Source organism: Geotrypetes seraphini, chromosome 2 (assembly GCF_902459505.1).
Source record: "Geotrypetes seraphini chromosome 2, aGeoSer1.1, whole genome shotgun sequence".
NCBI classification, from domain to species: Eukaryota; Metazoa; Chordata; class Amphibia; order Gymnophiona; family Dermophiidae; genus Geotrypetes; species Geotrypetes seraphini.
The window spans coordinates 139,929,958-139,944,614 of NC_047085.1; the positions used below are offsets into that span (position 1 = coordinate 139,929,958).

The following is a 14,657-nucleotide window of genomic DNA, read 5'->3' on the forward strand; positions in this document are numbered from 1 at the left end:
GAGCGGGCTATCGACCTGGCAGATACTTCTTGGATGCTGCTGTAAGGTGGGATCCAGAAGACTGAAGATGCCTTAAGCCAGGGGTGTCCAACCTTTTGGCTTCCCTGGACCGCATTGGCCGAAAAAAAAATTTTCTGGGGCTGCACAAACATTAGCACTAGCCGATGAGTAAAAAAAAGGTTGAGCAGGTTCCAAATCTGCAATCACTAATATAGAAGATGTATATATCTAATAATAAACCTTCATTAAAGGGACACTGTGGAGAGGAACCCAAAAAGCAGTAATACTTACCCTGACTGAGTGATCCTCCACGTACACCGCTGACAGTGGGAGCAGCCACAGGCTTCCGCATCCCCACTCTGATGAGTAGGGATGCATGCTCCTGGTTCTCCCATTCACTTCTATTACAGCTACGGTGAGCTTCTTCAGAGATGAGCCTCATCAGAGCGGAGATGCTGAATCAGCTGTCAGCAGCGCACATGGAGGATTGCTTAATCAGGGTAAATATTACTGCTTTTTGGGCCTCCCACTTTGAGCTTAGACTCCCTCAAAATGAAAATCTCCCCTGCTGTAGCTAGTAGGGATCCCCAAGCCTCACCAACTGACGGCTACCTCCTCCCCCTCCAACTTCCCAAGTTCTACAGCTGGCAGCAATATTGCAGAGCTGCCTCCTTCCCCCCTTGGCTTTCATGTATGCATGAAAGAAGTGGCAGCTTGAGGATATTGCCATTGGCTGCAAAGCTTGGAGAGTTTGAGTTGCCAGACTGGAGGAAGATGTCTTCAGTTGGCAGGGCTTGGGAATCCCCACTAACTCAAGTATTTATAAATTGCACTCAGGCGGGGAGAAACTTTGGTGCCCATCCACTAATTTTGGGCACCAGTCCCTTCCCCAAATCAGCTGTATATGACTACACCACTGAATACAAAAATAATTGTGATGCACATATCCCAAAGCTAACATATTCCAGTTAATAAATTCAAAATAAAACCATTTTTTCTACCTTGTTGTCTGGATGTTTTGTTTTTCCATCATCTTGGTCCCAGTTTCTCTTTCTGCTTTTTCTCTATCTTCAACTAATTCTCTTTCCAGTGTCTCCTGTCCATTTTTTTCTCCTATTTTGTCGTTCCATTTCCTTCTTATGCCTATTTCCAGCGTATTGATTTTTCCCTTTCAGCTTTCTTAACTTTTTCTTTTCTGCCTCTTTCCACTCAAATCTTGCCTTCTTTCTCACCCTTCTTCTTTTTAAATGTTCAGCTACCTCTCAATTCTCCATCTTCTCTCAGTCCATAGCTCTCCCATTTCCCATCTCACTCCTTTCCCAGCCTCCTATTCCCTTCTATCTACTCTCCATTACCACATTTCTACCACTGTACTCACTGCTCTCTCACTCATCTTGTCATGTAATGTAATGTAATGTAATTTATTTCTTATATACCGCTAAACTCCGTTAGGATTCTAAGCGGTTTACAGAAAATAGACAATAGTGTGCATTAAAATTATAAGTAATATAGGTTTACAGAGAAATATACATTAAAGGATACAATAAAAATAATATAAATAAATAAAGAATAGGTACTTAGAAATTCCCTTTTGATCTCATCCACATGGCTCACCACTTTCAGAATCCCCCTCCCTCTGTCTACTGGTCAGGCTATAACTCCCTGTCCCTCTCTCCACTGGTCAGGTTATAATTCCCTGTCCCTTTCTTTCCATCCCCTAGCATCATCTTATCCCAGCTCTCTTCCCTCCTGTCCTTCCATGGTTCCATCTCTCCTCCTCTATCTCCATGGTCCAACATTTTGTTCCCTCTATTTTCTGTTTTTCTTCTTCTCTCCCTCCTTGATGCTGAACAATGAAATGGAGAAAAAAAAAGAAAGATGCTGCATCTCTCTGCCTTCCATCCTCTGCCTTCCATCCACAGGCCTAACATTTCTCCCTCCCTCTCATCTCTAAATCCAACTTCTCTCCCTTTCTCTTCCCAACTGCCCTCCATCCCATCTCTCACCCTGTTTGGCTGCCCCCCTTCCCCAGGTCAACCATTTCTTCCTTTCTCTTGCCAACAGTTCTCCCTTCAAGTATCTCTTTCCCTCTTCCTCCATACCACCCCAGGTCCAACTTCTCTCCCTTCAGACCATTGCTCACCATCTCTCTCTGTCCTCTGTTTCTGGCCCCATCTGGCACTTCTTTTAATACCCCCCCCCCCAAAAAAAAAAATTGGCCCAGCATGTTCTCCCCCTTCTCTCTGCGCCCATGCATCTCTACCTCACTCCTCTCCCACCACCATGTCCAATAATTCTCTCTGTCTTCGTCCCTCCTCTCTCTGGCCAACAGTTCTCTTTCTTTATCTCCCCAATTGTACCATCTCTTTCCCTCTCTCAGACACCCAATTCTTCCTTTCTATTATCTCCCTCACCTCTGCATCTCTTTCCCTCATTCCCTCCATTCTTCCATCTTATGGCTCATGCTCCCCTCTATCTTTCCTTTCATTCTGTGTCCTAAGTTCATGCCCCTCCCTCCTTCCTTCCATCATTTTTCCTAAGTTTGTGCTCCCTCCCTCTCAAGTCTTCTCAGGTCTCACACCCTTCTCCCTTTCTCCCTTCTGGGCCACGGGTGTTTACCTTTTTCCTGCTCCCTCCTCTGTCTTGCAGCGTTTCCTCAAAGCCGCGGGCAGCGGCTCCCATGTGCCTCCCGCGGCTGATCTGGAAGCGTTCCCTTAACACGCCCGTCTCCCTTTCTCCCTTCTGGGCCACAGCTGTTTACCTTTTTCCTGCTCCCTTCTCCTTCTTGCAGCATTTCCTCAAAGCCGCAGGCAGCGGCTCCCACGTGCCTCCTGTGGCTGATCTGGAAGCGTTCTCTCTGACGTCACATCAGAGGGAATGCTTCCAGGTTAGCCACAGGAGGCACTTAGGAGCCGCTGCCCGTGGCTTTCAGTGAAAGCTGTAGCAAGACGGAGGAGGGAGCTGGCAAGACGTTAAACAGCTGGGGGCGGCAGAGGAAAACTCCAGAGCACGAATGGGGCCGCACAAAATTCTTCATGGGGCTGCATATGGCCCGCGAGCTGGACACCTCTGCCTTAAGCTCTTAAGCCTATCTATGCTGAGTTATTGCAAAATTGAGATAGAGGCTTTATAAATCAAATCAGGATATCCAAGATGGCTATTGCGATAGCGATTTTTGTGCTAAAAACAGCTCTGGGAAGCAAATTTAAAACATAAAAATTCAGGGAAAGCGTTTTTAGAAGGGGGGGACCCCCAATCTGCCTTTAGAAACCTTCAAAACAGAGATTTTAAGACACACCCCCCCCCCCCCCCCCCCCCCCCCCCCGATTTCTCTCATAGCTCACATGTGCCTGCTTTTGCTAGAACTGTCTGAGCTGTAACTGCAGCTCAAATAGAGAAAAGATTTCTGCCTCAGGCAAGCACCAAAACCAGATTCTTGCTTCTTCAAGCTTGGCTTTTTCTTGTTTTAAAAGCATTCGCTCTAGAGTGACAATGAAGCATTATATTTTATTACCTGTTCTTTGTTGGATTCAGTCAGACCTTTTGTACTTTACAATGTGACTTTTTGCATTCCATCATCAGCTGTTTTGTCGCCTGAAGAAGGCAGTTTATACTGCTGAAATCTGGATCTTTGTTGGGATCATAAGATTATCTAACTTAGAAAATAAAGCTTGTTTTGGTTTGATTGGACATCAGTCTTGCCCTTTCTTTGGTTTCTTTGCTTCTTCAGGCTGCCAGCTAGACTTTCAATAAAGGTAGGCTGAGGATTCAACCTCCACAGCTCCTTGTGCATCAGTGGGGTGAGTAAAGTATGCAGCTGACACTTCCTCCGGCCCTCAAGACTGACTCAGGGCCACACAGCCTGTGCTCAAGCCCTGGTCAAAATTTGGGATGAGCCTCACTATGAGGGGAACAGTCCCCAAGCTGTTGCAACCATTAGAGCAGGCTGGTTAGGCAGGTACCCTGAGACAGGGCCACCATCAGAAATTTCTGGGCCCCTTACTGAGAAATCCTATTGGGCCCCCCACGCACCCCTTCCCCCCCCCGACACCCCCCTTCTTCCATGGGCCGAATACACACATACTTTTCTCTGTCGCCGCACTCTTTGACCAAAAGATTTGTAAGCCTGCAACCACGTCAAGGTAGACTCTTTCAGCAGGGCCCTAACATAACCTAAACTAAACTAATCTATACCTATCTATTCTAAACTAACATATGTCTAATACTAAACTAATAACAAACTAACAAATATCTGCATAATAAATAACTAATAAATAATAGTGCTAGTAGCTATAATTCACTTTTGAATGTAAAATCTCAGTTAAGGATTTCTTTTGACCTTTGTAGGCCAGAAGTAGATCACAATATTTTTGTAACAAGTATTAAATGTGTTTTTATAAATACTGTAAGCTTAATAAATATATCAGAAAAAACTACACATCTGAGCGCATATCTGAACATACACATCTGTATGATCCCATCCTCCTCTGCTTGCCTATAGCTGCATCATGCATGTTAAAAATGTACGATATGTTGATATGTGCACCTTCCTTCCTTCCCATCCATCCTTCTCAGCCTGTCCTTACACATCCACAGCTGCATGTTAATGATGATGTATATGTTATGATGATAAATAAGTGCATATGAGCACATCATTAACATGCAGCTATGGATGAATATAAAAAAGAAACAATATTCTGTACAATTGTCAATTTATAAATCAGCGTCTTTTCCCCATTCTCTCTTCCCCATTTCCCTTCAGCGTCCTCAGCTCACTGTCTCTCCACTTTCCTTCAGCACATGCACATAAAAACAAGCAAGTAATTTATATCATTTTCATTCTATTCATTCATAGAAATTAAAGTCTAAATAATGCCAGTCACATAACAAAACATGATTTTACAAAAATAATTCCCTGCACAGTCAAGCCTTCAAGGATTACTAGATGTCTTTCAGCAGTTCCCCTCCCTCCCTCCCCCTTACCTTTGTGGCCAAGTCAAAATGATCTACCAACAATAAAATTTTTAAAACACAAAGCACGCTGTACGCAGAGAAAATGTTAATTATTATTTATATTCCGCGAGTTTTCAAAGAGGTCAAGGCAGATGACTTTATGCAATGTCACCTCAGTAACAACTATACAAAAATAGACAAATATTCCCCCTCCCTTTTTACTAAAACGCGATAGCGGTTTTTAGCGCAGGGAGCTGCGCTGAATGCCCCACGCTGCTCTCAACGCTCATAGGCTCCCTGCGCTAAAAAAACGCTATTGCAGTTTAGTAAAAGGGGGCCATAGTGCAAAATATAGACAGCATATATAAATTCTCAAAGCAGACACATTTTGATCACTAAATTGAAAATAAAACCATTTTTCCTACCTTTGGTAATTTCATCAGTCTCTGGTTGCACTTTATTCTTCTGACTGTGCATCCAATATTTCTTATATTTCTTCCCTTCTTTCAGCCTCCTGTATGCTTCCTCTCCTCCAGACCTCATTCCCTCCCCAAACTTTTTCTTTGTTTTACCCTGCCCCTTCTTTCTTTTTCTCTCTCTCCATACCCCCTTTCTTTCTGTATGTCTGTTTTTCTCTCTCTCATCCTGTCCCCTTCTTTCTCTCTCCACACCCTCTTTCATTCTGTATGTCTGTCTTTCTCTCTCTCTCTTTCCGTGCCCCATTTTTCTTTGTTTCACCCTGCCCCCTTTCTTTCTGGCTTCCTGTCTCCCCTTTCTTTCTTTCTCCCTGCCCTCCCCTATGCCACTACCATTGGGAAAATGCTGCCACCGCCACTGGGGAATAGGCTGCCACTGCCGCCATCGGGAACAGGCTGGCGCCGAGTTCGCCCTGCTTCTCTTCCCCGCGGGGCCGACCAACTCTTGCCACCCGACGTCAATTCTAACGTCGGAGAGGACGTTCTAGGCCAGCCAGGCAGCGATTGGCTGGCCCAGAACGTCCTCTCCGACATCAGAATTGACGAGAGTGGCGAGAGTTGGCCGGCCCCACAGGGAAAAGCAGGGAGAACTTGGCGCCGGCCTGTTCCCGATGGCGGCGGTGGCACTCAAGTGGCTAAAGAGCCGCAGTTTGCAGGCCTAGGGAGAACACTGGAGGGTGGCCAGCTGTGCATCCCCTTGGGACGTAAACCCGTGGCGGGGCGGACCGCCCCCCCCACCCTGGTATGCCACTATCTGTACCTCACTCCCTCCCTATGACCAAAAATTCTCCTTTCTTCTATTCCCCGTGTACACAACCATCTCTTTCCCTCCCTTCCTCTCTCCCAAGTCCATGCCTTCTGTGTCCAAAAACTCATTCCCTCCCCCACCTCAGCATCTCTTTCCCTCCCTTCCTCTCTCCCAAGTCCATGCCTTCTGTGTCCAAAAACCCATTCCCTCCCCCACCTCAGCATCTCTTTCCCTCCCTTCCTTTCTCCCAAGTCCATGCTTTCTGTGTCCAAAAACCCATTCCCTCCCCCACCTCAGCATCTCTTTCCCTCCCTTCCTCTCTCCCAAGTTCATGCCTTGTGTCCAAAACGCACTCCCTCCCCCCTTTTGTGTTCCACGTTTGCCTCCCAGCCCATCTTTGCAACTTTCTCAGCAAAACGAAGCTCAAGCCGCGAGGCTTGTCTTCTGTTTCCTGCCTGCCCTGCCGCGCACAAATAGCCGACCGGAAGTATTCTCCGACATCAGCGCTGACGTCGTAGGGCAGGCTTTGCTTAAGCCCTCCCTCTGACGTCAGCGCTGACATCGGGGAACACTTGCGATCGGCTATATGTGAGTGGCAGGGCAGGCAGGAACAGAAGACGTATTGAACTCCGCGGGTCCCCCGTCCAGCTCTCTCCTGTCCACGTGGGGCGGACCTCCCCTCCCCCTAGACTGTGGCCTAGAACCCTGGGGGAGCCCGGGCCCCCTGTCAGCTCCGGGCCCCTGAATGCAGGACTGGTGGTACTGCCCTGATGGCGGCCCTGCCCTGAGATCAGAGAAGTATGCTAGCACCAAATCTCTTTAGTGAAAGTCTGTTCTCGCAGTCAGAGCCATCCCAGAAGTACTGGGAACCTCTGCAGGACTGAAAGCCTTAAGATCTGGTAAGAAAAACAACACATTCTGAGCAGATCAGATACCTGCTGAACACAAGCATGTAGAAGGGAAAAACTGAGAGGCTACAGCAGAGCCCAGTGAGGAAGGAGGTGGAGCTGAAGAAAATGATTGATCCCTTCTGCAAAATCTTTCAGTTTGAGGCGTTCAGGATCTCTACACCTGTTGCACTGGAAATGTAGTTGTCTTGTTTTCTGCTCATTTTTGAATCCTTATGAGTACGGTACTGTTCTGCACGTTTTAGAGATTACTGTAGATGCACATATGTAACTGTACTGTAATTACTGTATATTTATAGTCAGCTACTCAAATGTGATAAATAGGGTCTGCAAACTACCGTACTGTACTGCACGCATGTACTATACCAATCAATATAGTAAATACTACTGTATATAATACCAAATAAAATATTTTTCTCTTTTTGTTGTCTGAGCATAGGGGGGGGGGGGGAGTGTCATTTGATTTGGCCCCAGTATCTCTTTTCTGCATTTTTTTTTTCTTTCCAGAATCATCTTTTCTTTTCCTCTCTCCCTCCCATCCTCCTCTAAAATACTATATACTCCTACTACTTATAATTTCTAAAGCAAACATTGAAGAGACAGTCCCTGCTCAGTAGAGCTTACAATATAATCAGAGAAACAGGACGAGTAGGAGGTCATTGCACCTCTCGCTCAACCCCCCTCCCCCAGGCCTCAACTCTGATGGTCCCTAACTTAAATCCTCTCTCTACACAGGTCTTTGGCAGTGGTGGCAATTTACACGGGCTGTTTCTCTGAGCCCGAAGTTTTCTGTGCCCCACCCCCCTACTAGCCTAACTTCCTGTTTCCACAAGGGCAGGGCACAGCAGAGAGCAGACCTCTGGCTCAGGCAGTCTGTGTGAATCACTCCCAGTGCCAAAGACCTGGTCAGAGAAAGCATTTAAGGTAGGATGTGCTGGACCTGAGGTTATAGGGGGATTGAGGGAGGCAGTCAGAGTGTGCCCCTGCTGCAGCATCAGAGTAGAGAATGACACGGGGACAAATTTGTCCCCGTCCCCGCAGGAACTCAATTTCCTCATCCCGTCTCTGTGAGTTTTTTCGCTGTCCCTGTCCCTGTCCCATTCCTATAAGCTGTGCCTTAACCGCATGAACCTCAAACACTTATGCTTTTAAAGTGTTTGAGGCTTGGGCAGATGAGGACAGAGCTTGCAGGAATGGAGCAGGGACAGGAAAATAACTTGCAGGGTTGAGATGGGAAAATGAGTTCCACCGGAAATGGGGAAAAATTTGTCCCTGTGTCATTCTCTACATCAGAGTACTATACTGTACAGTAAAATAACAACAAAAAAGGCACTCTCCACTGGTCCAGTGGAAGGAAAGGTGAGTAGCGGAGTCCCTCAGGGTTCAGTGCAGGGGCCGATCCTGTCCAATATGTTTGTGAGTGACATTGCTGAAGGGTTAGAAGGAAAACTTTGCCTTTTTGGGGAAGATTTGTAACAGAGTAGAGGGAGTGGAAAATATGAAATAGGATCTGCAAAGGTTAGAGGAATGGTCTAATATCTGGCAACTAAAATTCAATGCAAAGAAATACAGAGTAATACATTTGGGGATTAATAATCGGAAGGAACCGTATATGCTGGGAGGTGAGAGGCTGCTATGCACGGACAGGGAGAGGGACCTTGGGGTGATAGTGTCTGAAGATCTAAAGGCGAAAAAACAGAGGGACAAGGCGGTGGCTGCTGCCAGAAGGATGCTGGGCTGTATAAAGAGAGGCGTAGCCAGCAGAAGGAAGAAGGTGTTGATGCTCCTGTGCTTTTTGGCAACGTTTGTAAGAGAACTCTGGAGGCAGGTGGGACGCCACCAAATTTTTGGGTGTGTGCTTTTATGGTGACTTTTGTAAAACAATTCCAGAAGCAGGCAGAAGGCTGCTGATCTTTTTTTTTAAAAGGCATCAAGGTCTACTGCGTTGTACTGAATACAAACAAGTCCCACATACAAACCCAGTATCACCGTGAGGCATGTTGTCTTAATACATAATTTGGACAAGTGCAATAACGGTGCACGTACAAGTGGTGTTTCATTCTTCTAAAGGGCATAGTTATCAATGTGGGCTGCCATTAAGACAGGTTATTTTATCATTAACTCGTGCTATTTTAATTACAGATCCCATTTTATGCAGAGACCTAGTTACTAATAACGGATTAACAGTAAAATAACCTGTCTCAATGGTAACTGATAACTTCCTACCTAGGCTACCTCCTCATCTTGTTTCCTTCCTACCTTCCTCTGTCACAACCCCTCCTTCATAACCTATCTGAAAAGGCTTAAAAGCGGTATTAAAAGTTCAGCAACAGGATATGTTTGGCTTCTTCTTACGTTGGTTGTAATAGAAACAAAATTTAAAAAAGCAGAGATGACTAAGGTATCAAGCTGATACTTAAACTTTAATTAGAGTCCAATACAGTGGTACCTCGGTTTACGAGTGCACCGGTTTGCGAGTGTTTTGCAAAATGAGCAAAATATTTGCAAAATCGGCACCTCGGAAACCGAGCGTGGCTCGATTTATGAGTGCCCCCTCCCCCCCCCCGCAATCCATCACCCCCCCGACTCGATCGGGCACCCCTCCCCTTCCCCCCGCCGCTTCTTATCGTTATCTAGGCACCGGCACCGGCATGTCCTGTGCTTGGTGCCGGTGCCCGAAGATCGGCCTCCTCTTCTGCTGGGCCTTGAGCATCTGCGCATGCTCAAGGCCTGCGAGTTCACATTCAGAATGTTCAGAACATGAACTCGCAGGCCTTGAGCATGCGCAGATGCTCAAGGCCCAGCAGAAGAGGAGGCCGATCTTCGGGCACCGGCACCAAGCACAGGACATGCCGGTGCCCAGATGACTGTAAGAAGCGGCCCAATCGCGGTGGGGGGGGGGGTGCCTGATCGTGGTGGGGGGGTGCCAGATCGAGTCGGGGGGGGGGGGCAGGATCATGGGGGGAGGGTGCCGGATCGCAAGGGGGGCCTTCGGGGGGGAGCAATGCCGGTTCTCGTGGGGGGGGGGGGGGAACTCGCTTTGATAAATGAGTATTTTGGATTATGAGCATGCTCCTGGAACGGATTATGCTTGTAATCCAAGGTACCACTGTATATATATAATATACATTATATATCAAATTGGAGGACAAACCCGTCACTGCCCATGTTTCGGCAAGACTGACTGCATTAGGAATCCAACATGATCTTAGAATACATACTAGAGAATGACACGGGAACAAATTTGTCCCTGCACCCGCAGGAACTCAATTTCCCCGTCCTGTCCCCATGAGTTTTGTCGCTATCCCTGTCCCTGCCCCATTCCAGTAAGCTGTGCCTTAACTGCACAAGCCTCGAATACTTATTTTAAAGTGTGTGAAGCTCCTTGCAGGAATGCGGCAGGAACAGGAAAAGAATTTGCAGGGACGGGAAAATGAGTTCCCTAGGGGATGGGGCAAAATTTGTCCCCGTGCCATTCTCTAATACATACTTCATTAAAATAATAAACACAAGGTATAAATACAAAATCTAACCAACCTGTCAACATGAATCCCGTAATGGAAACTCTCCAAATCTTTGCCAGTCATGAGCAGCTTTTGCTCACAGAAAAACATCACAGCCCCAAGAAGGATCTGCTTTGTGACCAGTGATTTCATTCATTATTTCTGTTGCTGGAAATGTACTCTGTGATGCCAAAGGTTTTCAATGATAAACTCTAAATCAGGAGGGTGGGAAACCTTTATCACAGACAGCCACATGAATGTCAGTATTATCCCCAGTAGGTCACACACAGAAAATTAACACATGCACCATGTAATTCACAGCAATAAAACTCAATGACTGAATGAACATCTACCAGAATAGTATACTTCTGTCTTTCCAATTCCAAACAGTTGCTAACACTGTCAAACAATTCTTGTCACATTGTAATCTTCAGCAGTTTCACAGGCAACAAAACTCTGGCTAATGGCATTTGTAAGGGTGTTGGTGTATACTTCCCGTGGTTTTGAGGACCACATAAAATTCAATACCGGACCCCTGCTCTAAACAAATCTGCTCGTCAGGCTGCCGCTCTGTAAAGTTTGGAAGCATTGTTGTGACTTTGTTGTATTTAACAAATTGAGAACTAACTGGGCTTTTTTTGCTTGCAGGACGGGACCACTCCATTGTGGATAGCGGCGCAGATGGGCCACAAAGAGGTGGTGAGGGTTCTGCTGCTGCATGGAGCTGACCGGGACGCAACACGGAATGTGAGCACATGGCAGTTTTAGTTTTGTGGCCTTCTCCCCCCCCCCCCCAATGGCAGCATGGCCAAGACAAATGTATGAATAATACAGTCAGTTGGAGCACACACTTCTGGCAGCATTGACATTTTATGCACATAGACAAATTTTCAGACAACTTTGGCAGTTAGCAAACTAAATTGACCTCTCTGAAAACAGACTAGGACTGGTTTCCTAAATTTAGGAGCCTACAAAGTGGATGGTTTCAGGGGTGGATTTAGGGATCTAATCGAATCTAATACAAGATTTCTGAATCGTTCTAATACCATTTAGTTCAAGACATAGAAACATAGACACATGACGGCAGATAAAGGCCAAATGGCCCATCTAGTCTGCCCATCCGCAGTAACCATTATCTCTTTCTTTCTCCGAGAGATCGCACGTGCTTATCCCAGGCCCTCTTGAATTCAGACACAGTCTCTGTTTCCATCACCTCTTTCGGGAGCCTGTTCCACGCATCATGAATAAACCATAATAATTATATGGGAACATATCCTTACAATCCTTTAACTAAAAATACTAACTTTACAATCTATCATATAAAAATGTTTTCAACATTCTACAAAATTTCCAATAACTAACTTCTGTCCTTTTTGCATAGGTAAATCATTCCAAATAACAATAGCATCATATGTAAAAGAAGAGTTAAAAGGGGGAACTGCAATAAAAATGTATTACTCAATCTAGTAGATGAATAATGCAAGTGTGAAAAGAACAAAGTGAGATGAATGTAAGCCTCTGCCTGTATAATATGATGAATCGGACAAACTATATTTGCCTAAGTTTAGCCTCCTAAGTTTTAAGCTCCTATATTTAGGAAATATGTATTCCTAACTTAGGAGCCGATGCAGAAACTTGTGTTAGAGCTGTATAGATTGTATAGAACACAGTTTCTAATTCAAGTTGAACAATTTTTGTTCCTCCATGTAGAAAACTAATGGCATGCAAATTACTGCTATATTACAAAGTGTGAACAGGCAAAAAACAAAACAAAAACAGCACACACCATTTGCTGCGGAAGATCAAAGAAATGTCTCTCTTCCTGTTAGTGTGTGGGCATAAATTGGCAGGAATGGAGATTTAAAAAAATTTTTTTTTAAAAAATCCTATTGCTGTGAAAAGAGTCACCTCCCTGCCCTCTATCCTCTGCAATACTACCCAAAATATCAATGTAGTCTAGTGGATTCCTCCTCCTCCTCCTCATGATCTCTTCCCCTAACACCCCCCAAAAAATATCCCCAGTATTTTGGTGATCTCAGACTCCCTCTCAAGCATTCCCCCCCCCCCCAACCTTTAAGCAGAGGCAGAAGCAATGCCCATTTGCTCCTGCCTCCACACTGCCATCTTGAAAAATGACAACACCTGAACCTGTATAGTGCATCCTGGAATGTACCATGCAGGGTTAGTCTGCCAAAGAAGGACATTTTTCTCTTATTTGGTAGTCTCTGGGCAGAGATTACCAAATAAGGGAAAAATTCCTTTATTTGACAGACTGACTTGTACAATGCAACCCAGGATGCATTGCATGGGGTCAGGTACTGGTTAAAGATAGGGGGAGGAGACTGGAGGGTCTTGAGGGATGATAGGATCCACTAGACTGAAAACAACAAACAAACGGCAGATGATGTACAAGATGCAGGCGTTGTTTATTAATAGAAAAAATGCAGTAACATATACAACCTTATAGCCAACCAAGGGACCCGACACGGTCCGTGTTTTGGATAACATGCCTTCCTCAGGGGTCCATGGTGGTTAAGGTATAAGACAAACCGCATAAAAGATATCAAACCAACGCCAATATTGAACGAATATGGTCAAGCGAATCCTGTGCTTCTTCAGGATCCACTAGACTACCAGGATTTTTTGTTTGTTTGTTTTTGAGTGTCAAGGGATATCCGAGGATCACCTCTGGAGTTGGAGAGTGCAGGGTGGGAGGTTCCACTAGACCAACAAGGATTTTTGGAGGTTGTGTCAAGGGAGAGGGAACAGGTCCCTTCTTTAGTTGACGATGGGAGATTGGGAAATTTTTAGGTTGTGGAGGTGACCCGAGGCAGTGTGAATTAGAGCTGCTAGCTGATCCACCCTAGTGTGACTGCTGCAGATGCTAACCCTTCAATGCCTCCTCTGACCTGGTGTTCTGCTTCCCATGCTGTACTCACCTTAAAGTTTTCTGCAGCAGTTCTTTGCACTGGGGAAGAATAGCTAATAGTACCATTATCATCTATTAAATGGGATGTACACTGGTATCTTACTCAGAGGTTTGCATAGGGTTAGCTTCTGTGCAAACCGTTTTTCTGCATTATATGCCCAGAAAATTGAACACAGATGTCATACCAATCACACACTTCCAACTGCACTAGCTTTCTGCATCTGCCAACTGGATCCAGATTTGCTGGACAGGGTTCATCCAGTTCTGATTTCCTAGGAAAAGCAAGACTATAAGTCCTACCATGCATTGGGATAAACCCAGAACTGGATCAACCTGTCCTGCGAATCTGGATCCAGTTAGCTGTCTTACCCTTAGGTACCTCAAATTAGGCATTTAGCTGTTTGACTTTGGGCCAAGTAGCGATTTATGGCAGTTGAGCATTAAGTGCAAACTGCTTTTCAACAAGTGATGCTGCTCAGCCACTGTAGATAAAAAACTTTTTCATTGCATGTACAATACCGATAACAGGCAGCACTGTGCAACTTGCACAAATACACAAACACATGTAAATTAATAAATTCAGTATATTCTCTCTCTGGGAATTTAACGTACTCTCCCTAGTGTTAACCAATATGTGACAGATTAATGCATATTGTATTTGTGTTATAATCCTTATCATCTATTAATAATTAACAACTATGGTAAATGTCTCTAGTTTAGCACAGTTCTGTAACCATGGCAACTGCCACAGGAATTCTTTCCTTTTTAAATGTATATGCTATACCGTCATTCATTTATTTTTTATTTTTATTGGGATTTAACTGTCTTTATGAAGAGATTCACCCAAGAAAGAGTTTTAGAATACCAGTCTGAATGAGTGCTATAGCAAATCTGTTAAAACAAACATCAGTCACCAAAAAGCTGGTGCTGTGTATCAAACTAAACTAGAGTAAACCACAAGTACTTTCCAGTGGCTCAGAGATCATTGTTTATAAAATTAAAAAAGGGAATGTGCAGCTACAAAATGTCTGCTTGACTTCCCCTGGAACTGGCCCTCTCTTTTCATGCTCATAATCACAAAAGGTATTTCATTTGAAGTTGTCAGAACATCCAGGTTTGCATTAGAGAAGGCCCTGGGTG

General features: G+C 45.1%; 1 protein-coding gene across 3 annotated transcripts in view; it reads left to right on the plus strand.

The window, feature by feature from the left end:
- The window catches only part of LOC117355387 (ankyrin repeat domain-containing protein 29-like), a 119,195-nt gene that overhangs the window by 95,810 nt on the left and 8,728 nt on the right, over window positions 1-14,657 (plus strand). For all 3 annotated transcript variants that reach the window (XM_033933872.1, XM_033933873.1, XM_033933871.1), the window contains exon 7: window positions 11,237-11,335. In XM_033933872.1, the coding sequence (XP_033789763.1) occupies window positions 11,237-11,335 (99 nt within the window). The remainder of the gene's footprint in view (window positions 1-11,236; window positions 11,336-14,657) is intronic.